The sequence below is a fragment of the Notamacropus eugenii genome, chromosome 6, assembly GCF_028372415.1.
Source record: "Notamacropus eugenii isolate mMacEug1 chromosome 6, mMacEug1.pri_v2, whole genome shotgun sequence".
Lineage (NCBI taxonomy): Eukaryota > Metazoa > Chordata > Mammalia > Diprotodontia > Macropodidae > Notamacropus > Notamacropus eugenii.
Window position 1 is genome coordinate 24,724,868 of NC_092877.1, and position 24,479 is coordinate 24,749,346.

Genomic DNA, 24,479 nt, shown 5'->3' on the forward strand with positions numbered 1-24,479 from the left:
TGCCAGGCCAAGTCCAGATGGGACATTACTACAATGCCTTGTCTTTGTGCCCTTTCCTCTCCAGGCTGCACTGAGCATCCATGGCATGTGTGGGGGACCCATGCTTGGCCTGTTCACTTTGGGAATTATATTTCCTTTTGTCAACTGGAAGGTATGAGCTGAGAATCACTTGTGAAATCTCTTTCCCTTGACTTCCTCTCCGTATTTCCCTTTGCCTCAAGCATTATCTCATAGCTGAAAGATATCTCTTTGGGAGTGACAGACATTTCCCTTAGACCAATAGGAGAATCCCCTGCCCTCCTACTCTCCCCCTCCCTACTTCCTTAATCAAAACTGTTTAGGTTGAAGCTACAATTCTCTATAAAGAAAGTACAGGAATTCCAAAGCTGTGTTGCAAATCCATTCAACAACTATTTATTTATGGCCACATGTACTGAAACATGGAAGCATCTTCTATGTGCTCCAGAGCACTAAAAGAGAGCCAGGAGAATGGGGACATGAAGGGGAGAGTGGAGGGAGGGAGGGAGAGACAGACAGACAGACAGACAGAGGATAATGGACAACTAACAGTTGAGTACATAGTCTTAGAAAGTCTTTAAAGGGATGTTAAAGGTCATCTAGACATTTAATCAAAAAAATTATTGAGTACCTACCGTGTTCCAGGCACTGTGATAATCCACTTCCCCCACATGACAGATGAGGACACTGAGGGGCAGAATGGTTAAATGACTTGACAAAGATCACACAGATATTAAGTGAGAAAGTTTTGTTTTGAACCCAATAATGCAAGATCTCTTTAGCAAGAGTAAGGATGCTGTCATTTTATGTTGTCCAGCAATGCAGACATTTTTTTTAAAGCATTTTATCACAACCTTTTTATTCTATGACAAGGATGAGTTCTGGCTTCTACTCTTGGTCAAGTTATTCTACAAATCATACACTTACAAAGGTGAGGAACTTTGAGGTTTAGTTTATCCTCTAAGGAATAAGTCCTTCCTTCCCTTCCCCACTCCAAGGCACTTCAGGTTGATTTAACACACTGTATTGATTCCAACAAGGGCTAATGAATAATTCACTTTAGTTGGGGAGAGAGAATCAGGCTGGTGATGTTCCTTAGACACTGAGAGTGGAGCAGCTTTTCTGGTTAGACAGCCAATATGAGTCAAGCAAGTCCTTTCCAGGCTCCATGGGGAATAAATGATTAATCTAGTGAAGACTTGAGATACTCATAAAATCTTTAGTTTTTAAAATTTTAAAGGGATGCTCATTCAGTTTCTAAAAGTTTACATTGATGGATGGTCCCATGTCTGGAATATTCTTCCTCACCTCCAACTTTGAGGAATCCCTAGGTTTCAAGCTTCTTGATGGCAGGGCTTTAAGCTTCTTGCCTTTTTTGTGTACCTCAGGGCTTGGTATATAGTAGGCACCACATCTTAGATAAGTTATTCCCATTATTTCAAGTTGTTTGTTTACTTTTCCCCATGAAATTACTTTGGATATGTTTTATATTTATTTATTCAAGGGCTGGCACAGCTACAGTTTGTCATTGTAGTCAAAGTGACCAGTACAGTGCTTGGGGACATAGTAGCTACTTAATGTTTGATGAATTATATTGAATTGGGTAGATTTGCTCTTACGAAAAAAGTGACAGCTGATGAGAAAGACAAGCATATCAGGGGAATGATAGCGGCACATGCCTGACCATTTGTAGCTATGTTCCTTAGGATTAGAGGAAATTTTACCACAGGAGGAGCTATGGCCATTTTGATAAGTTGGCACTCCTTATTTTTACAGTTTAAGATAGTTAAGCCCAAAGGACAGACTTCACCTATGAACATGGTGCTTTAAGCGAAGACCAAATTGGCTTTTAAATACGACTGCTGTGTGGGTGACAGGGGAGATGAAATGGGAGGGAGTAAACTATTTCCAGGAGACAGGACCAAGAATGTAATCTAGCTTCCAGACTTATCAGTTTTTAAACAATATTCATTTTCATTCATTCTATGAGATAGCTTTTCAGTGTCTAATTTCTTTTTCCTTCCTGAAGGGTGCCTTTGGGGGCCTCCTGACTGGAATTGCCTTGTCGTTCTGGGTGGCTATTGGAGGTTTTGTGTTCCCTGCCCCAGCAGCCAAGACCCATCCTTTGGTTTTATCAACAGAACAATGTGTTCAACTGAACATGACAGAAGCATTGCCCACAACGGCTCCTCCAGAGATTGTGAACAGGTACATTTACAACAAAAAAAGAAGCTTATTAAAGCAAAGTATATATGCCAGTGCTAGGTTTTATCCATAGATACTTTTTTTACTCAGTGAAATATGAGGAGAAATCTTTAACTACATCTGGCACATGCTGGACTTTGAGTGGGCCAGCCTGAGCCACCAATGTGGGCTGATCAGAGGTGCAATTGAGCTAGGAAAAGAGACATTTTGGCTCTTGAAGGGACAGACTGAAGGCTCCTGGAGAAGGACGTTACACCCAAGATCAAATCATTGTGATATCCCTCTCCTAGAGTCTTCCTTTCTTTCCCAACTTTGTGGGGCACTTCTCTTACTTTTCTTGGTGCAAGCAATCTTGGTGTCTTGTGTATGGTAAGAGTCCTGCCTGCCAAATATTTTTGCTGTAGGTAAAATAAAAAAAAAACAAAACAAAACAATGTACTCACAGAAAAAGGAGTACAGAGGGAAAGAAAGCATTGGATTTGGAATTGAGAGACCTGTGTTTGAATACAGCCCTGCTACCTACTTCCTATGTAAAACTGGGCACATCACTTAGCCTCATCTGTTCCTTTCAGTTCTAAAGCCTATGACACGCCTTTCTCAAGAGGCCCTACTGGTCTCCTCCAAGAACAGACAAAGGTTAAGAGTAAAAGAGTTAGGAGGCAGGCAGATTTGAAACTCATCTGTAATTAATAGGAAAAGCAAAATTCGTAAGTGACTACATGGAGAGTAATCTTTGAAAGAGGGCTTAGGCCCTCTTTAGACCCTGAGGGTCAGGGAAGAAATCAGAAAGGACTGAATGGAGAAGGTACAACTTTCTCTGGCACCTTGATATTAGAAATTCTAAGTCCCTGAGGAGAAAAAGTTCTGAATTTCAAGCATGAGGGACAGCCTGTGGAAACACTCAGAGAGCAGATACTGTGTACGTACAAGGTACAGCACATTCTGGCTAGTGTGGCCAGAAGGCAAAGTACGTGAATGTGATGAATGTGTAATAAGCCTGGAAAGGCAAGTTAGAGCCACATTGTGAAGGTTTTTGAATGATAGAGAAGCTGGTATTTTATCATATAGGCAGGAAGTAGTCAACTTTTGAGCAAGAATTACGTGGTCAGACTTTGCTTTAGAAGTAGTTGATTGGTCACTGTATAGATGGTAGATTGGAAATGAGAGGGCCCAAAGAGGATGCAATTCCAATAACCCAGAAAAGAGATGAGGAGGACCTGAATTAGAGTGATGACCATATAAGATGTAAGTGGAAATAAGGGGAGTGATGAGAAACTCTTGAAGATGGAACTAACAATACTTGGAAACCAATTAGAAATGTAGAGAAAAGGTGAGTGAAGATGAGGATAGTTTTGAAATTGCCAACTTAGGTAACTGGAAGGATGGTGAGAGTTTTGCAGAAACAATAGCCGGAATAATCAATCAAAGTTTGTTTTTTGCTGTTCTGCCATTTTTCTCCCAGGGAGTGGACTCAATTTTGCCCTTTGTAGTCAAGTAGCTAAATCTAGATCTCAAGAAAAAGAAGGGGGTTGGTGGAGGTATGGCAAAGACAGGTACGACAATATCTCCTCCAACTCAATGTCAGATGACACTCCAAATTTAGCCCAAAGTATAAGTGATCACCTAATATGTAATAGGATCATTAAGGGCATTGTGCAGCTTGCCCAAGATTCCCCAGCAAGTAAAGAACACAGATAGGTGTTGAGGCCAAAAAACCTCAATCTCAAGTCCAATATTCTTTCTACCATTCTATTCCGTCTTCTTTATTTTTTCCCCACTTGTTAGCATTGTATTTTTTCCCAATTTTATGTGAAGATATGTCTCCTCCTTTAAAGGAAAATTCTGGCTTATCCTAACTTAAGCTCAGTTTCTTTCTTAGGAACTCATCATGAGAGAGACTCTAATTTGTAGGAATCATATTCTTGCTTCCCTCACCAAAATTCCAGATTCACAGCAAAGAGATGACATTACTGGTTTTTTCTTTTTGTCCCCCAATCTCAGTATTCTGTCTTGTGCCTTGGCACAAACTGTCTTCACTACCTGAAATGAATGCACTCCCTCCTGGCTTATTTCAAGCCTCAGATCAGGTATCGTCTCCTTGGGAAAGCTTTTCCTTACCAAATATCTTAGTATTTATTTAGGTGTTTACTTGTTTCATTCCCTGGGAGAATGTAAGCCCCTTGAGTAAAGGACAGAAAATCTACTGCCACCCACAGCACCAAGGTCAGAGATGTTTGTAAGATCATGATTTCAGAGCTGGAAGGCTATCTAATCCAACCATTTCATTTACTTCAAAGTTTCTTAACAGAGTTGTGCGTGTGTGTATGTGTGGTTTTTTTTGTCCTGGACACCTTATCAGAATAATACTTTTAAATGCACAAAATAACAAAATCTACAGAGTTACAATAGAAATATAATTATCCCATTTTTTAAAAGTTCACAAAAAATTCTTATTTTATAAAGAAACTGAGGAACCAAGGGGTTAAGTGACTTTCCCAAGCTCGAACCAGTTCCTACAACTACAAATACAGCATCCTTTCCACTACACTATAGAACATGGAGTTGGTGCTCGTTAGAGGATTAACTGCCCCCCCCCCCCAAAAATCACTTGATCTTTAAAGGAAGAAAAGTCAGATGAAAATTCTTCCATGACGTGGGTAGCTTAGGCTGGGTCACAATACATGGGGCTAAGTGATATGTGAAAAGGCTAGGAAGGAGTCAGGTTATGAAAAATTTTAAAAGTCAAACAGAGGAGTTTATATTTGATCCTGGAGGTGACAGAGAATCACAGAGGACTGACATAGTCAGATCTGCACTTTAGGAAGATCAATTTTATGCTGAGTGGAAAAAAGCATAGAGTGGGGAGAGAGCTGAAGCAGGGAGATTAGTGGATTATGGAAATGATCTAGGTCTTCCTGACTCTAAATCTTCCATCCAATATATTATGTGTATAGTATTGGTCTATAGCTTATACTCTCTCTCTCTCCACACACACACACACACACACACACATATACATACATACATGTAAGTGTGTAGTTGCTTGGGTCACAGAGAGGGAAAGTGATGTTTCCAAGATCTTACAATTAGTATAGAGTCAAAAGTGAGATTTCAGTACATTAGATTGTAATCTCCTTGCAGGTAGGGACTTTCTTTTACTTCTTTTTGTTTCTCAAGCCCTTGGCAAATAGTAAACACTTAACAAATACTTAGTGCATTGAATTTAAAGCCCAGGACTTCCTGACTCCAATGCGGAGAGAAAGAAATATAGTTTAATGAATATATAGCTAGAAAACCTGGGTTCAAGTCCTGGCTGATCCATACTGGCACTGTGATCCTGGAAAAGACTTCTAACTTGTCAGTGCACCAGTAAGCTCTCTACAAAAATGAATTGCAGAGGGTGTGTCCAGTTGCAGTGGGAGAGGAAACTTCCTTATGTGAGAGTTCCTTTTATCAAAGTATCTGTGTCCCTTATGTATCTATTATTATCATAGACAAGGAAATGGAACTGTCCAGAAACACATAGTCAGGGGCAAAGACAAGGGCAGAACTCTTCCATAGCACCTTGTGGTCTCCACTTCCCATTCGTGTTAGGGTTGCTCAGTTGTTCCAGTTACATCCAATTCTGCATGACCCCATTTGGGGCTTTCTTGACAAAGATACAGGAGTGGTTTGCCATTTGTTTCTGTAGCTCATTTTACAGATGAGGAAACTGAGACAAGCAGTTAAATGACTTACAAATAGTAAGTGTCAGAGGCTGGATTTGAATTCATGAAGATGAGTCTTCCTGACTTCATATCTGCCACTCTATCCACTGTACTGGATACTTCTAGCCATGGCAAGGTAGATAAAGCCTGAGACTTAGAGTGAGGTAGATCAGGGTTTTGGGATCCTGCCTCAGATACTAGCTATATCCTTCCAAGTACTTCACTTAACCTCTGTCTCAGTTTCAACTGTAAAATGAAGATAATAATGGCACCTACATCAAGGGTTTCTTGTGATGATCAAATGAAAAAATATGTAAAGTGCTTTGAAAACTCAAAAACATTATGTACATGGTAGCTGTCATTATTATTATTAGACATCACGAGATCATGTTAGTGAAGGACTATGTCAAATCACCTGTTAATATTAGTGCTCTCTGGGTTATTCTTTCTTTTTCTATAAAATGGGGAGAGTAACAGTCTATGTTCTACCTAACTCTTGGGGTTGTGAGCAGCATGTAATAGATGGTTGAAAGGGCTGAACTGTTGGTAAAAAGTATTAACATTTATACACTTGAAATAACCAGGAGATGTAAAACCTCACATAGTCTATAACTTGTCAAATTGGATGCCATCAAAGGCCCCTGTGCTGGGCTTTGCTGCTTGGTGAGATGCCCTGGGAGCCAGCAGCAGGCTCCATGGAGCTAAGCCTCTTAGAGTTTCATCTTATCTAAGTGACTTCTGTTCTTCCTACAATTGCCTGTGCAGAAGCCAAGGCCGTATCGATGATCACTTTTCTATTTGCATTTTCACAGACCAGCCCTGGCTGAGACTTGGTATTCACTCTCCTATCTTTACTACAGTGCTGTAGGGTGCTTGGGATGCGTCCTTGCTGGTTTGCTTATCAGCTTCATAACAGGTTGGTACCATTAATTCAATTTTTGGGGTCTTAATAAAAATCAGTCCTAGTTCTGGCAGAGCTGACCTTGTGTAACAGAGAATTTAGTAGTGGTCAGAAGGGACCAAGCAGCCCCTCTGGTCCCTTCCCTAACTGGTCATGAAAATTCTACCTTACTCTCTTTGGGATATAGCACCGAAGTCCCTTCCTAGGTGGTTTAATAGAGTGGACTTGGAAACAGAAAAACTTGGGTTCAGTTATCTCAGATACTTGCTAGCTAAGTACAGGCAAGTCACCTAATTAGCCTCAGTTTCCCCATTTGTCAAATGGGAAGAATAATAGCACCTCCCTCAAAGGTTAAGGATAAGTAAGATAATATATATAAACCATGTTGCCAACATTAAAATGCTGTATGTGTGTTAGCTACTATAATCTTGGTAAGGTCATAGATTTAGAGTTGGAAGGGAATTTAGCAGCCATCTCATCCAATCCCTCACCTAACAACTGAAGAAACTGAGGTCTGGAAAGCTTAAGTAATATGCCCAAGATTATACAGGTAGTAAAGGAGAGGAGCTAGCATTTGACTCCTGGTCCCCTGATGCTAAATTCTCTGCTTTTCTCATTATACAATGGTAGTTTTATCAATCATTAGCAACTCTATTGAATTACCTAATTAGAGCCAATTGCCTTGCATGTCCCCAAAGGAATGGGAAGTAAGACGGCTAGATTTGATTTTAGAATGAAGATTAGACAATACTGAAGAAAGGTATTGGGTTGGGGTAGAGGAGGAGGAAGAATCTTAGACTAATAGTTTATCCTTCATTTCAAAGAGGACCAATGACATCGTGACTTTTTGAATGAAATAGATGGAAGTGAGGCAGAGTTGTACAAAGTCATCAGCCTTGCTATCTCTTCTAGAGTTATGAGAGTCCCGTAGCAAGACAAATGTCAGGATGACTGTCGATGACTTTATACAGGGAGAAAGGATCAGTGGAAGGAAGGCCCAGAGCACCTACATTCATCATTCTGCCAGTATCTGACCCTGAAAGCTGACAATAATGATAAGAAATTGGGCTAAGAAAAACAAGAATCTTTGTGTTCTTAACCTCAGATCCATGAACTTGTTTTTTGAATGTTTTGATACCTATTTCAATGTAACTGATTTCCTTTATAATCTTATATATTTTACATACTTAAAAAAATACTCAGAGCAGGGGTCCACAGGCTTCACCAGACTACCAAAAGAGACCTTGATACAGACAAGGTAAATAACTTTTGTCTGAAAGGAAAGGGATTGCGAGAAGCATCCTCCTTTTTCATGCTAAGGGTTTCTGGTCAAAGCTACCTTTATTTGGCTAATTGTATGTCAAGAGTTTATGTGACTCATGAGGGCTAATTGGGTAGATTAATTATTGATTTATATCTATCCATGTTAACATCTAACATGCTTGGAAAGGACCTGTTTCTTAAATTGTGAATTGTTTTGTTTCTGTAAGTATGAGAGCCACAGTACCTGGTTTGGGAATCAGTGGTAGGACTAGAAAGACTCTTTGGATTCCTCTACTTCTTTTATGTAGGAAGGAAAGAGATTCCCAGAAAGGGCAAGTGGATTTCCCAAGGTCACCTATTGCATTTGTGGTAGAGTGGAAAATAACAACTAGATTTCCTGTCCATTATGCCAGGCCATAAATACTTTTGGGAAATATTTTACAGGTCCAGAGAAAGGCAAAGATATTCAACCACGATTGATTCGACCAGTTGGGAATTTGTTTTGCTTTTGGTCTAAGAAATACAAGACATTATGCTGGTGTGGAGTTCAACATGACAGTGAGACAATTCTTGTGAGTTGGTTTTTCACACCTATAAAACCTGCCTACCACTTACCTAGAAGTTGTCTTTTCAGTGGGTGGAATTGGAAGAATTCACAGGGGTAGCTAGGGAAGAGTCAATCCAGTATACAAACATCTGTTTCTTTCTGGAGTGAGGTGTTAATTCACTCTTTAGTTTTCTGCAAAGTCAAGGGTAGGAATGAGAGAGGAGAATTCCAGAAGTGGAAAATCAAGAGCTAATCCAAGGGTGTTTTCAACAAACACATACTTAAGATGCCACCCACCCTGGAAGAGAAGGGAATGGAGGACCAGAATATGGAAATGTGATTTTAGTCTCTGAGAGAAATCTCAGTAAGCAAGGACTGTCCATCACACACATTAACTAGAGTTATATTTATTTGTTGATTTCAGTTCAAATTTGCTCCAAAATTTCCCCAGTCTTTCCTTTTACCCCAGGGTTATCCCATAGCCCTTAACAAGAATTAATTGGTTCTGCCATATAGTCAAGCCCCTAAGTTTTCAAGGGGGAATTTTCCATTCTCTTATATTGTGACCTTCACAGCAGCATCCTTCTGGAATCTTATGATCTCCTGGGTTTATGGAGCCTCTAGTTTCAAACTCTTTCCCTGGGATCAATCTTATAGTGTATATTCTATGTGCCAGAATGGCTAATTACTGCTTTAGGGAGAAGCCCTGATCTTTTCCTGTTATTTTCCTCAGGACAATCTTGAAAACGACTCTTCCTGGAAACAGGGGACTGAATCTGCCTTGCAGAATGGACTCAGAGACAGCCAGGACCATATCCCTGGCTATAACCCTGATGAGAAAAGTTATACCAATCTGGCTGATGACAAAGTTACCCATTTCTAGGGACTAAAGTCTGCCTCATGTCCCAATGCTTGTTTCTTCACTGCCATCTGAGTCACAGACACAGAGACACCAACATGTCTATACGTTTGTAGAGATATTCCACTCCTCTTTAAAACTACAGTCCTGGGGCAGCTGGGTGGCCTGGTGGATAGAGCACCAGTCTTGGAGTCAACAGGGCCTGAGTTCAAAGCTGGCCTCAGACACTTGACTCTTACTAGCTATGTGACCCTGGACAAGTCACTTAACCCCAATTGCCTCAAAAACAAACAAACTGCCAGTCTTGCTTTTGGGATTCTAGCTGGCTGGTAGAAAAGTAGAGCAATGCTGTAAAACTGTACGCTTTTCAAATACATATTTATGTTTATTTATGAATATAAATGATGTCAAGAGGAGACCCTTTCCCCAAGCATTCTATGCTTTAGAAGCTACCTTTTTCTATACCTGCCATTCCTTTCATGGTCATGCCTCAATTAGAGTTGGTTTGAGATTCATCAGAATCCTCAAAATTGGAAGGAACTTAAAAGCATCTTACCCACCCTTCTGACCTCCCTTGGCCTTGGTTTCCTCATTTGTAAAAAGGAGGGGATCAGTATAGACAGTCTTTGAAGTCTTATCCATCTCTAAGATGATGAAGCTGTTATAGCCCTTCCCATATTTTAAGCCTGGAATCACCCCTACTCCTAAGATATCTTTTCCCCCAAGTACACTATTCTCAAATTTTTATTACAGAAGGAGCTAGAACTCATATCCTTAATATAGCATTTACATATATACCCTGTTGATCACTAAAGATGGTGTGTGTGTGTGTGTGTGTGTGTGCATGCTCTTAGGTGCTACTGATTTTATAATGAACTAGGCAAAAATGCTCAAGGCTACTGACCACTATTCATAGTCCTGTAGCTCCTCTGTCTTCAGTTCCATGTCATTTGTCTTGGCCATATCAACTAAAGCTTGGAGATCAAGTAAGGGGGAATATGGAGAAAAGTTACACACTATACTCTCAGTCTGGACATCTGGGAGAGGGGAAGATAATGGGGGGTAAGGTAGAGATGTATGTTTAAATATGGCATTTGCTTTTCTATAGAAAATAAATATTACCATTAATATCAATCTAAGAGATGATCTAATCCAGGGGTGGGGAACCTGTGGCCTCGAGGCCACATTTGGCCCCTTATGTCATCAAGAGAGATCACCCTTTGACTGAATCCAAACTTCAAAGAACAAATAATCCAGTGATCTAAGTTTATAGGCAAGGAAAATGAGATCCAGAATGGTCGTCATTGTGACTACGGTCACATAGCTGATTAGTAGCAGAGAAAGAACTGGAACCTAGGTCTCAGGTCACCAAATTAGGCACCCTTCCCTCCATAACAGAGAAGTCAAACTAGTATAATCAGCACCAAATTAAAATGTAATTGGGAAACGTTTAGCAAAAACAAATACAAATACAACATAGATAATATTAATTTGTGGTTTTCTAAGCAAATATGTGGCAGGTAGAGGTTTCTGTTATAGTGTGACATCACTTCTAAATACCACAGTATTTCCCATCTCTACCAAGCTACTATGAAACACTGGTTTCTTATCTCAGCAACCATGCTTTGTTAAAGAGGGAGATTAAGTGAATTAAGCCATTTGTAGGACAGAGTTCTAGAAAGCTGTGGGTAAAGAGAAATGTAGAAAGATCCACTGGTCCTCCTGACTGTTAACTAGCCCCCAAAGCTATGTATGCCTATATGACCACCTTCTGCCCCCACTACTAGGCTCAAGCAAAGCCTGGGTATATTCAGATGACACGTAGAAAGGCATGCTTTTGAATCTCACAAACATTCAGTAAGGACCTAAGTACTAATGCCTGGAGGACATACAAGCATGAAGCAAAATGTTGTCCTTGACTCATTGGAGCTCAGAATCTAATTGAGGGATGTGGTAGATATTCAGATAACTGTAATACAAAATTATAAATGGTAAATACAAAAGAAAGGTATGGACCAGGTATTTTGAAAAATCTGGTGGTAGAGAAAGGATAGTTCCTGAATGGAACACCAAGGATGGCTTTCTGGGAGAGATGACATTTAAGCAGGGTCTTAAAAGATGGAGAGAATTGCAAGGGGCACAAATGGGGAGGGGGTCAAGAGAAGACATTCTAGACATATAGGATGATATACATAAAGAAAAGATTGTTCAGAACATGTACAGGGCACTTGCTCAGGATTATGCAACTAGTAAATGTCAGATCAGGCCTATCTGACCTGAGATCCAGCCTTCTATTCACTTGGGAAGGCAAGCCAGGCTATCTTTTGTCTCATTTCTTATCTAGCCTTTCATTACCGAATGGATTCTACCTCAGACAAACTGAGACCTGGGAAAGATCTTAGCTTAAAAAGGTCAAAGTCTCCCATTACGTCAAGGGCCATCACCAGTCCTCTTGACCTATGTCTTGCCACTGGACTCAAATGACTGGAGAAGAGAGTGAAGCTGATGACTTTGCACAGCCCTGCTTCATTTAAGTCTAATTCACTTGCAAGTTAAGACCTTGTCCTCCTGATATCATTGTCCTCTTTGAGAAAGAAGAACTAACAATACTAGACCATCAACTAAGAGGACCTGAGATAAGTTAAAGTCTAAAGGTCAATAGAGAGCAAGACAGGTTTACACAGGTCAAGAAATGAGTGGCTTGGGAACATAGATTAAAAAAAAAGAAATGAATATTTGAAAAGCATTTTCAAAACTCAAAGCACCATATAAATGCCAGCTAGTCTTTAAAAAGTGATATTTATAACTAGAACATCTAGTCCAGCACATTCATTCTACATGTAACAGTACTGGGCTTTCACTGGCCAGTCTCAGCCCTGCATTACATATAGATGAGGAAACAGAGGTCCAAATGTCAAGCGAAGTGACTTGACTTGCCCTAGTCTACCCAGGTAGCTGAACCAAAATTTGAACTCATGCCTGGTAGTTCTCAACTCAGGCTGGTTCAGAAAACTGGGATAGTGCATGTGGAAGGAGGGATCAAAGCCAGTGAAAGTCCCAGAAGGCTGAGTTTTTAATACATGATTCTGACAAATAAGGAAACTTGATCCAAAGGTAAGGGGTCCTTTCTTCCCTTCTGCACTTCCCAACCATACCATTTCTGCCCCCAGATCTGCCTTTGTAAGGAATGCACCTGCCCTTGTAATAAGAGCTTCTGCTGCACATTTTAAATAGAAAGCAGAAGAGTCTGGGATAGAGCTAAGCTTAAAGGACAGGAGTGGATTAATTTCAGAACAAATCACTGATCATTTAAAATTGAATCAGGGTAGTCATATGATAAATGTAGAGTCAGGAAGAGTTAAGTTCAAATTTCACCTCAGTTCAACACAGTTGTAATATCCTTGGCAAATCAACTCATCTTCTCAGCCTTGGTTTCCTCTTCTGGAAAAGAGGATGCAACAGTAATAACACTTATGGGGTTGTTGTGATGATCAAATGTGATAAATGCTTTGCAAATCCCAAGGCACTATTTAACAACAACATTACTACTACTGCTGCTGCTGCTGCTATTATTACCACTACTGTTACTACTACTCCTGGGGCTGCTGCTGCTGCTTTTACTACTGCTACATATTAATATTAAATATGACTACTACTGCTATTACTTCTACTCCTACCATCACATTATTATCAAAGATAAAGAAAAGAAAGCCTTGTGCATGGAGATCTTCCATCTTATAATAGGGAAGGAGGAACATGTGAGACAGGAGAAAAAGGAGATGAGAGATGGAAGAGTACGACATGAATAGCGAAAGGGGAGGAAAGAGAGTCTGGATTTCGGAAAGGCGGAGAACAAGATCAGGAGGAATCAGCAAAAGGGGAGTTTATTCTTTAGACAAACATCCCTAGGCAGGGATGTGCGGGTTTGAGGACACAACAATCGATTTTTTTTGTTACACCAAGGGCAGTTATTTTCCAACCTACTCTGCAGTAATAAGATGCTCCATTGAATATCAGTGGAATTTAATTATAGAAACAATGATGAAGATAGCAATTCACCAGCCTTGGCTGGAAGACACCCAAGGAAGTTGTTAATAACCAAATAGCCACCAGTTGCCAAGGAACGATAACATAACCTAATGTCGCCTAGCAGCTACATTAACACCCCCAAAGATATATAAATTGTATCAGATGGAGACTTTATAGGCCACTGGGACATATCCAGGATAACAATGGGTATAAGGGATATAGGGAGATTGAAATTTTACACAGAATTAAAGGGGTAGGGGAATAAAAGGAACCAGGAACTTGCTTTTGCTTTACTTATTTCCTGCACTTAAATGACTCATTTCAATCAACAATAATCTTTTCCCCATCCCACTGTCCTGGGAATATATATACCTCATAATGTATATAGTACTATACTATATATACCTCAGTGCCATCCTGGTTGGGAACTGGAAATGAATGAATAACTGAATTCAAGTAGGAAATATAAAAAGCAATTTTTGTACTTACATTTGACCTCTTGACTTCCTCAAGGTTGAGATCTCCCAAGACTAATGTCCCATTGCTTCTCTTTGCAATGTCAGTTATCAGAAAATTCCACAATGCTCCTCTACCTTCAGTGGAAACATGTTCTGCTCCCCTGCCCCTTCTGCTACTCTCTTTTTTTAGATAGTTCCATCTGATCTGTAAAAGGACAACTTAGGAGGACATGACAGTATATGAAGGTGATTCAGAGCCCATTTATAGGGAAAGAACTTCAGGTAATGGTTTTATCACTAGGAACGCAATGGTTTCAGCAGGTGAGGATGGGGACCTCCAAGAATTCTTGATACTCAGGACTATAGACACCAAAAAAAGATTTGAATTCTTCTGAAAGATTCTTCCAGAATCCATCCCTAAAAACTTGAATACTGGCAGTGGGGAACCCAGACCAGAGGTGCCAATAGCTTTTCTACCATTAACTGGGTTACCATGGGGGTAAACTAGTTCTAGGGGCCAAGAAGCCATTTTGGATGAATTTGGAGAATATTTTGTTATTTTTAAAAGTGATAGGTTTGGTGTTGGACCATGAATATTTAGGAGATGGAGTAAGTGGGGGCAGGATGGAGTGGAAGGATGAAGATTGTCTGGAAGTGTGGCCCAGAGGACTCTAATTATTTGGAACCTGTTATAGCTCTCCCTTTAGCTAAGAATCCCTTGATTTAATGATAATAATGTCATCCTTCAAAAGTTAAAGGGTCCAGCAGAAAGGTAATTGAATCCTGGACCTGATTCTCTTCTCTCCTTCTGCCCCCCCAAAAGAAAATGGTTACTGGAGTGAAAGTAACCAAGACATTGATGGGGTTGGGTCCTAGAATGACCATTTCATTTTAAAATTTATGATAGAAAAGAAATAGAAAGTCAGAGATAGTTTGACTACAGATATTGGGAAAGCAGATTTCAAAGGATAAAAGTAGGATCTAATGACAATGGATGCATCACTGAGATGTAAAGAGAGAAGTCACAAGAAAAAATTAAGAACATGGCTATCAGACTTATGGATAGGGGAGACAGAACGCATGGTGAGGTATAAAATGGATAACTTTGATTACCTGAAATTAAAAGGCTTTGGTACAAATAAAACCAATGTAGCCAAGATTAGAAGAAAAGCAAAATTTTTTTGTGAAATAAATAATTCAGCTTCTCAGATAAAGGTCTCACTTCTCAAATATATAAAGACCTTTCTCAAATTTATAAGAATACAAGTCATTCCCCAATGGATAAATGGTCAAAAGTAGGAACTGGTAGTTTTTTGGAGAAGAAATCAAACCTACATATAGTCATCTAAAAGCACTTTAAATCACTACTGAGTAGTGAAATGCAAATAAAAATAACTTTGAGATATCATCTTATGCCTATCAGAGTGGCTAAAATGACAGGTCACCTTCAATTTGGGAATGGCTAAACAAGTTGTGGTACATAATTGTGATGAAATACTACTATATTATAAGAAATGATGAGCTGGTTGATTTTAGAAAAACATGGGAAGACAACATGAAATAGTGAAAAGTGAAATGAGCAGTGCCAACGGAACACTGTATGTAATAACAGAAATATTGTCCTAAGAAGAACTTTGAATGATTAATTTATCTTGAGTGTCATAAATACTCAAAACAAATACAAAGAATCAAAGAAAGATACTATCAACCTCCAGAGAAAAAACTGATAAATAGTAGTAGATATAATATGGTTTTACATATACATATATAATACATACTATGTATGCATTTAACACATATGTGTATGTATATAATTGTAACCTTCACTAGCGCAGGGTGGGGAGGGAGGGAGAAAAAAATCTGGCAGAGAATACAACAGACACTAAGTAATCATAATCAGATCAAGAGAACAAAAGGAAATTAAGAAGAACAGAAAATCTGGCTAGCTTTGAAAATAATGTGTAGTATTGATTACATAGTTTTTTTTAAATAAAGAATCTGACATGGAAATTTATGGTTATATAGCAGACTCTCTTTATATCATGCTCTGTACATGGGAATGTTTTTTTTAAAAATCTTTTTGTATTTAAATTCAAAATGAACAACAACCAGAAGATCACAGAGGATCAAAGATATAATGAAATATCTCAGTGGGGAATGTCACTGACAGAAGAAGAAAGTGAAGGGAGCTGAGACACTGTAAGCCACTGAGCTGGGCTTCAATTCTTGGCAAAATTCTAGAATGTATTGTGAAATGGATAGCTACTAAGATCTAGAAGGCAACAGACAAAGCAACAAACATTTGTTAAGCACTTATTATGTGCCAGGTATTGTGTTAAGTGCTGGGAACCCATATATGAGCAAAAAGTAAAACAATTCTTTGACCTCAAAGAGCTTACATGTTAAAGGGGAAAGGCAACTCATAAAAAGGGGCTGAAGAGTGAGAGGATGGAGGTGAATGATGAAGGCACCTGAAGGAGGAGAGAGGATTTTGAAGTCCAGAACCTTAGGAGCTGAACAAGGAGGGGAATGAAGACTGGCTGGCTTGAGTTCTTCCACAAAATGGAGAAGGCCCCAGGAGGACCTTACCAACTGAGGGATTACAGGGAAGAAATATGACTTTATCAAACCTAGAAGTCATGTTCATTCTTGGTCCTAAAGCACAGATGATGAAACCCACCTCCCTCTTCATCTTGACAAGGTAGCTTGACTCAGTGATATAGGGGACGAAGTTCTGGACCTGAAGTCGGGATAACCTGAAGGCAAATCCAGCCTCAGAAATTTATAAACTGGATGAACCAAGGCTTTAAAAGGTACTTTGCTTCTAACTGACCTAGTTTCCTCATCTATAAAATGGAGATAACAGAGCACCTACCTTCTAGGGTTAAAATGAGGATAAAATGAGATCATATTTGTAAATTGCTTTGCAAATCTTAAAGCATTACATAGAAGTTAGCTATTATTATTAAGGATTATTACAGAGACATCAGAGATTATGGGTATGGAGCACCACACATACTGTCAGACACTGTCAAGACTTAACTTAATTGTTTTTCTTTGATACATGAGAGAGTTCCATTGCAAAGTAAATCATTGTGATAATAAATCATGAAATCATGGTGGCATTAAAAAGCAAAAAGTATCAGTCAAAGGTTTTCTTAAGGTATGACAAAAAGAACTATTTATCCCAGACTAACCTCATTCCTTTCCTCTAAAGCCCTTCCCTTCTCCTCTGTTCCTCTTCTGCTTCATGGAAGCAGCTATAATATTGTTGTTGTTCAGTTATTTTCAGTCATATTGGACTCTCTCTGATTCCATTTGGGGTTTCTTGGCAGAGATACTGACATGGTTTGCCATTTCCTTCTTCAGCTCATTTTAAAGATGAGGAAACTGAGGCCAACAGAGTTAGGTGACTTGCCCAGGGACATACAGCTAGTAAATGTCCAAGGCTGATTTTGAACTCAGGAAGATGAGTCTTTCTAACTACAAGCCCTTAACTCTATACACTGCATTACACCTAGCTGCCCTCATTACAATATTGGACTAAATCAAATAAGGTAGAATTTTAAAAGGGTGCCAAGTCTCATCCTTAGGCTCAAAAATTCAGCATCTCAAGCACAAGATAAGAGATAGCTACTTGACTAGACACAAGTTTATTTGAAAAAGATCTGAGGGTATTAGTAGACTATTAACTCAACATAACTCAGCAGTGTGATATGGTATCCAAGTAAAGTTGATGAGATGTGAGTCCGTGTTGAGAGGAAAAGCATCCAAAATTGGGGAATAATACTCCCACTATACATTGTCATGTTCAAATAACATCTAGAGTATTTGATTCAGTTCTGTGCATTACATCTGAACAGAGCATTCAGAAGAATGATGAATGACCTCAAGTTCTGGCCATATGAGAAAAAGCTGAAGGGATTGGGGATGGGATTGGAGCTGTTTAGTCTGTGGAAGGCACCATTCACTGAGAAAATACTAGTACTGTTCAAGTGTTTGAAGAGCTGTTAAAGTAGAAGAATAACCAGACTAATTCTGCTTGGCCCCAGAGGGTGGGGTAGAAAAAATAGGTAGATGCTAAGAAATATAGTCTTGATATAAGCAGGCGTAGGGATAGGAGGAGAAACAAACTTCCTAACAATTAGACTCATTGAAAAGTGGAATAAGCTACATAAGGGTATAATGGGTCCCATTTCATTGAATATCTTCAAACAAAGGCTGGATGACTTTGGGTTAGGTGCGATGTAGGGAGGATTCTTGCTCAATTACAGTTAGGAGGAGATGTCTTCCGGGATCCCTTCTTGATCTGGAGTTCTGTAACTGTTACTGACAAATATTAAAAGCAAAAATGCTTATGTAGAAAAAGGATTTGATCTTCTCATTGGCCCCACAGGAGAGAACTGGGAACAGTGTATGTAATTAACCGAATGAAAGATCTAACTTGGATATAAGGAAAATTTTCTGGACTATTAAAGTTACTCCAAAATGGAATGGGCTGCCATAAGGAACAGTGGGTTTTTAAGCACTAAAAAAAAGCTGGATGAGTATGTATTTTGATGGCCTGCTGAGGTACGGATTGGACTTAATCCTGGACATTGCTCCTAACTTAGAGATCTGGTCTTTTTCCTCCAGGTTAACTATTCCAAAAAATTTCACTAAGTCAGTCTTTCCCAAACATTCCATTTAAAGATTTCTCCTCTCTTTTTCTTTAATCATTATTCCTACCCATATAATCACCTTCTTTCTACAAGTCATTGAAACACAACCCAAGTTCTGCTTTTGGTCAACAATAGACATTGAGCTATAACCACGTCCCAACTGTCCATACTGTTTGGCACCCTACAAAGCATGTTAGTCATAGTAATAAAGCAAATATTTACCTGATATTTTCCAGATGAGGATGATAAGGCTCTGTGATGTCCAGTGACTTGTCCAAGGTCATACTAGTGCTGGCTTCCATTTCATAAATCCAGATCTGGCATTTTGTTCATTATATCTCCCATTTGAGCATTTCCAATGAAGATTTGTGATAAGTCATTGCCATTGCTTCCTTGATGGACTTCATGTTTGGATGATTTCACATCAGAGGAGCTTCCAGGCGTGTTCACGGATGAGGCTTAAACAAAATAAGGAAGTTGGGAGGAACTGGGGGTAGTTAGCCTCAGGAGAAGATATTGGGCTCCTAGTGGAAAGTGGAGATCTCTATCTTCAGAAGTCTGTGGAAGAGGAATAAGACTTGTCCTTCCTGGTCCAAGGGACAACGGCGAGAACAGAGAATAAAAGCTATTGAGGAAGAAGATTTGGGTTCAACATATGAAAATAATAAGAGCTGTTTAAAAGGAGAATGGGATGTGTCATGTGGGACCTCAGAGACTTACCAACTCTAGTCCAAATCACCTGTGTGGGGTTTAAAAAGGTTTGAGAGATGTAGTTTCTGGATAATTTAATCATTTTAATAATAAGGCCAACATATTTATTAATAAAAAGATGATCATTTGGCCATCTCTCTTGGACCAAAGACCCTATGTATGTGAATATTTTCTTCCATGTTAGAATGTAAACTCCTTGAGGGCAGGGGGCATTTCACTCTTTTTGTGGTTGTCTTTTTCTCCCCTGGACAGTGCTTGCAATATTGTAGGTTTGTTGAATATTAAGCGTTCGTTGAAAGAATTGATTAAAGTCCACAGTTACATAGGTGATAAAGACAGCCTGAACTGGAATCCTGGCCTCTTGACTCCAAATTCAGATTCTTCCCTCCATGGTACCACCTGCTTTATTAATCAAAGCTATTATTGTTATCATCACCATCACCATCACCATCATCATCACCACCACCATCATCACCATAATTATCACCATCATCATCATCATCACCATCACCATCATCATCACCATCACCATCATCATCATCACCATCACCATCATCATCATCATCATCACCATCATCACCATCATCATCATCATCATCATCATCATCATCATCATCATCATCATCATCATTACCATCACCATCATTCTTAGTCAGGCACAGGATGAACAATTTTTCCCCATAATGTTATTATAGAGAGAACTCTGAAGCTGAAAGGAAGGATAACTTTGAAAATTCCAAAGGTCCCTTTAAATTCTATTATCCTATGATTATCTGAAGAAACCTTTGAATCCTGATTACAGTTTTAGACACTAAGCAAGCTATGCATTGGCAGCATGACCAAGTGGGTAGAAGGCCATTCTTAGAGTCAGGACAACGTATGCTCAAGCCCCATCTCCAATATCTAATGGGAATGTGATCAGGAACAAATCAGTGAATCCCTCACTAGCCCAGGCAACTCACCAAGGCTACGGGTTGCTGATCCTCATTGGTACCAAGTATTTCCCAAAGTAACGACAGTACAGTTCTAGACCAAAAGCAAGACATGACCTGATCATTCATTGAAGACAATCTGCAGAGAAGAAGTCTTGTTTCTTTTGTTGTCTATGGTATTTGTGTCTAAGACTTAAGTCCCTAATCTATAAAATGCTTTCACGACTTTAGTGCGTTTAAGAAGCTTTATGAATTTTAAATTGCTATAGAAATGAGATTTTTAGCATTAGGACGTTAGAAGGAAAACATTAAAGCCCAGTAAATGTCCATGTGACTTTCAACTCCCCACCTATCGCTACCCTTCCTGTAGTCAGTAATGAGTAATTGAGTTGAGCCATGACAGCAGGGGTTCTATAGACCATCAGCTCAGTGCCAAATTCTCAGTGAAGACATGAGAACAATTTGTGAAGTCCTTGTCACAGAATCGTCAAGAATGTGGTATCATGCTAGGATTTGAGCTTTGGATTCCAGGAATAGATTGAACTAAGTCAAAGATCAGTGCCTTAAATACAACATAATCAGAGCTTTTCTTTTCCTCCCATTTCTGGAATAATCAGATGAAGAATATCATTGCTCCTGCAGGAACCAGCCAATCCACCATCACCCACAGGACAGGTAATTCAGCCTAGTAGAAGTGGTAAGGCATACGAAGGAAGAGATAAGAAGCAGAAAACATATGCCAAGCAAGTCAAAATACTACCTCCTCCTTGACTACCATCTCTCCTTACAGTCTGATGGAAACAGCCCAGGATCCTGAACAGAAAAATCTTGGTAGTAGCAATGTTCCCCAAACTGTCAGACCAGGTTCTAGACCACCCCCACAACCAGCAGTAAGAGGAGGCATCATTGTTGAGAAGGGATTCCTCATCACCACAAGGACCAGCTATGACGAGCTGCTACCAACAAAGAGATAGACAGAGACTTAGGAGTGGCAGTGCCCTCAAAACCACTGGTCCTGCTTCTAGCCCAGCCATCATCTGGGAAAGTGTCTTCTATGGAGAAGGATCCAGCCAAATCCAACAAATTCCAACCACTTACCACCTAGAGGGCAGGCAAGCCTTCCTAGCTGAAGCAACAAGACACTGGAAGGGAGAAAGAGGAAGTAGCATGTGCCTGGCAAGACATACAACCCCCATCTTCTTGACCACCATTTCTCTCTAGATTCTGATAGAGACAACCCAAGACCTCGAACTTAAGATTTGAGAACAGCGATGCTCCCAGCCCAGTCAGTATCTGTAACCATCACCCTGGGAAGAAATCTTTGTGGCAACATAGTCTGGTAACTGGAGTTATTATATCCCCTGCTACGGAAGACCCAGAGAAGAAATTTCTTGTTACCAAAGTCCTTGGCATTATGAAATGCGTCAACATCTGAAACTGATACGATATTTTTTATCAGTGAAACAACATTAAAGAAAGTGTTACTATCTGTTTTGGGAATGTACCCTAAGGACAAGGAGGCCTTCCATCTGACTTGTAATAGAAAATCTCCCACATGGATGGCTTGTCCCATTAGAATGTGAGTTCCTTGATTTTCTATTTGTATTGCCAGTCAAGTACCTAATGCTTTTTTTTTTTCCACTCATTTCTTCATACTGGGAAAATCGGTGTCAATCTATTTTCCTCTGGTTTCACTCATCATCCTTATAACTTTCAACAAAATATCCCTCTCTGGTTCCTGATTCTCCTGTACATGTTGTCATTCTGTTAGAATGTTAGTTCCTTAGGGCAGGTATTGTCTTAGCTTTTGCATCTGTATCTCCCATGCTTATCTCCCATAGTCAAATACTTAAAAATGCTTTTTCATTCATTCATTCACTTATTCATTTATTCACTCATTAATTCATTCAGTGGCTTCTGTGCATGCTCTTTTCATCATAATTAATGTAGGTAAAATGACTTATGAATTGAACTATAGAATGCCTGTCCATGAAAGGCAGGGTGGCTTTGTGGTTAGAGCACTAGATTTTTGGAACCAGGATGACCTAGGTTCAAATTGTAAGAATTGTTCCCTGACATCTACTGATTGTGTGAGGCAGCATAAGTTATTTACCTCTCTTCAGAGTCAGTCTCTTCATATGTAAAATGTAAAAATCACAAGGTGATTGTGTAAGTGCTTCAAGCACAATAGACAAGTGAGCTAAATGTCAATGGTGACAGAAGTCTTGGAATTCTTTTGTACAACTTTCTCATTTTATGGATGTGGAAACTAAGGTTCAGAAACAGGAAATGACTTGCTCAAAGTGAGGCAGTTGCAGTAGTAACAGAGCAGAGACTAGACTTTAGTTTAAAAGATTAACACTCTTAGTCTACAAATGAAGAAACTGAGGACAGGAGAGATTAAGTGATTTGCCCAAGGTCATGTTGCTAGTTAGTATTGGAGGTAGGATTTAAACCCAGATCTCTTGACTCTATAGCTGGTGATCTCTTCACTATACTACACTGCCTTTGTCTTCTAGTCCCAGTGGACTCTCTACCCAACTCCTGTGATTTCCTAACAGCAACTCTCCATTCAGCACTGCAAATCAATTATCCACTCTCCTCTGTCAAGGCAGTCATAACAAAAATGATATACGAACACAATTAGAATAAGATAGACTTTTCATGAGAAATAGCTTTAAAATAGTCTATACTGCATATTCTCAGGAGTACCCCGTCATTGGCTTCTTGAAAGATGTATCGCCAGAATCACATGAAAATTTAAGCACAAAGAAATTATGAAATAAATCTTTCCACATTTGAGTTGTCAGTGACCTAAACCAACCCCAAATCCAAATGAAAAGACTTAGAGATTAGTGGGCAGTGAGGTAGTATCATAATGCATGGAGTGCTGGGTCTAGAATCAGGCAGACTCATTTTCATGAGTTCAAATTCTGCCTCAGACACTTCCTAGCTGTGTGACTCTTAGCAAGTCACTTAACCCTCTTTTCCTCAGTTTTTTCATCTGTAAAATGAGGTGGAGAAGGAAATGACAAACCATATCAGTATCTTTGCCAAGAAATCCCCAAATGGGACCATGAAGAGTTGGACATGATTGAAAACAACTACCAGACCTTGATTTAAGGCAAAACTAGAAGCAATGGGCAGAATCCAATAGAAAGGCAAGGTTAGGCTCTATAAAAGAAAAAAAAAAAACAAAAAATAAAGTTTACTAATAGTGAAAGCTCATCCAGAAGGACAAAGGTTTGCAGACTTTCCCTCACAGAAGCCTTGCAAGCATGGGAGACACCCTGACTATTTGCAGGATTACTAGTGCGGAGCCACTAGGGACTGCCCCAAGCAACCATTAAACTGAAGGGACAATTTATTGCGTCCGTAGCCCCTTGGCAATGGAGAAACAAATGAGCTTAACACCTAGCTACAGACGATAATTACACAAAATAGGAAGCCATCAGATGGCACAGTAGGGGTTCTAGCCTAGATAAGCTCCTTTCTAGTTGACCCCACCCCTAACCTCTGAGGGTAAATTGTGGATTACTTGCCCCAAGAGGAATGGAATTCAAATTCCTGGCACGGATTGGTGACTAGGATATTCAAGCTCTTTCTCCCACGTATAGTACCATATTTTCTATTGCCCAGCAACACTGGCCTTCTTGTTTTTTCTCCCACACATGACACTCAAACTTTAAGACTCCCTTCCTTTTCACTGGTAGCACCTCACTCTTGTGGGGGCAGCTAGGTGGCACAATGAATAGAGTGAAGTCAGGAAGCCTGATTTTCCTGAGTCAAAGTCTGGACTCAGAAACTTTGTAGCTGTGGGACCCCTGGAACATCACTTAACCCTGTTTGCCTCAGTTTCCTCATCTGTAAAATGAGCTGGAGAAAGAAATGACAAACCATTTCAGTATATTGGCCAATAAAATCCCAAGAGGGATCATGAAGAATCAGATATGACTGAAAAACGACTGAACACTTCACTTTTAAAAAACTCTCCCTCCTTATCTCAGCTTCCTGTTTCCCTAAGTCTTAGCTAAAATTACAAGAAGGCTTTTCTGATCCCCTTTAAAGCTAGTGCCCTCCTCTGTTGATTATCCTGTATGCCATGCTTGTTTGTTTGTTGTTTTGCTTATTAGACTGTGGACTCTATGAGAGCAGAGGCCATCTTTTACACTTCTTAGTATCTCCAGT

At 39.6% G+C, this 24,479-nt stretch overlaps 1 protein-coding gene across 4 annotated transcripts in view; it reads left to right on the plus strand.

Moving 5' to 3' along the window:
• The window catches only part of SLC5A12 (solute carrier family 5 member 12), a 60,001-nt gene extending 49,367 nt beyond the window's left edge, over positions 1-10,634 (plus strand). For all 4 annotated transcript variants that reach the window (XM_072619304.1, XM_072619302.1, XM_072619301.1 and 1 more), the window contains 5 exons: positions 65-151; positions 2,048-2,226; positions 6,743-6,846; positions 8,539-8,666; positions 9,375-10,634. In XM_072619304.1, coding sequence (XP_072475405.1) covers positions 65-151; positions 2,048-2,226; positions 6,743-6,846; positions 8,539-8,666; positions 9,375-9,524 — 648 coding nt within the window. In that variant the 3' untranslated portion in view covers positions 9,525-10,634. The remainder of the gene's footprint in view (positions 1-64; positions 152-2,047; positions 2,227-6,742; positions 6,847-8,538; positions 8,667-9,374) is intronic.
• Positions 10,635-24,479: the final 13,845 nt, after the last annotated feature.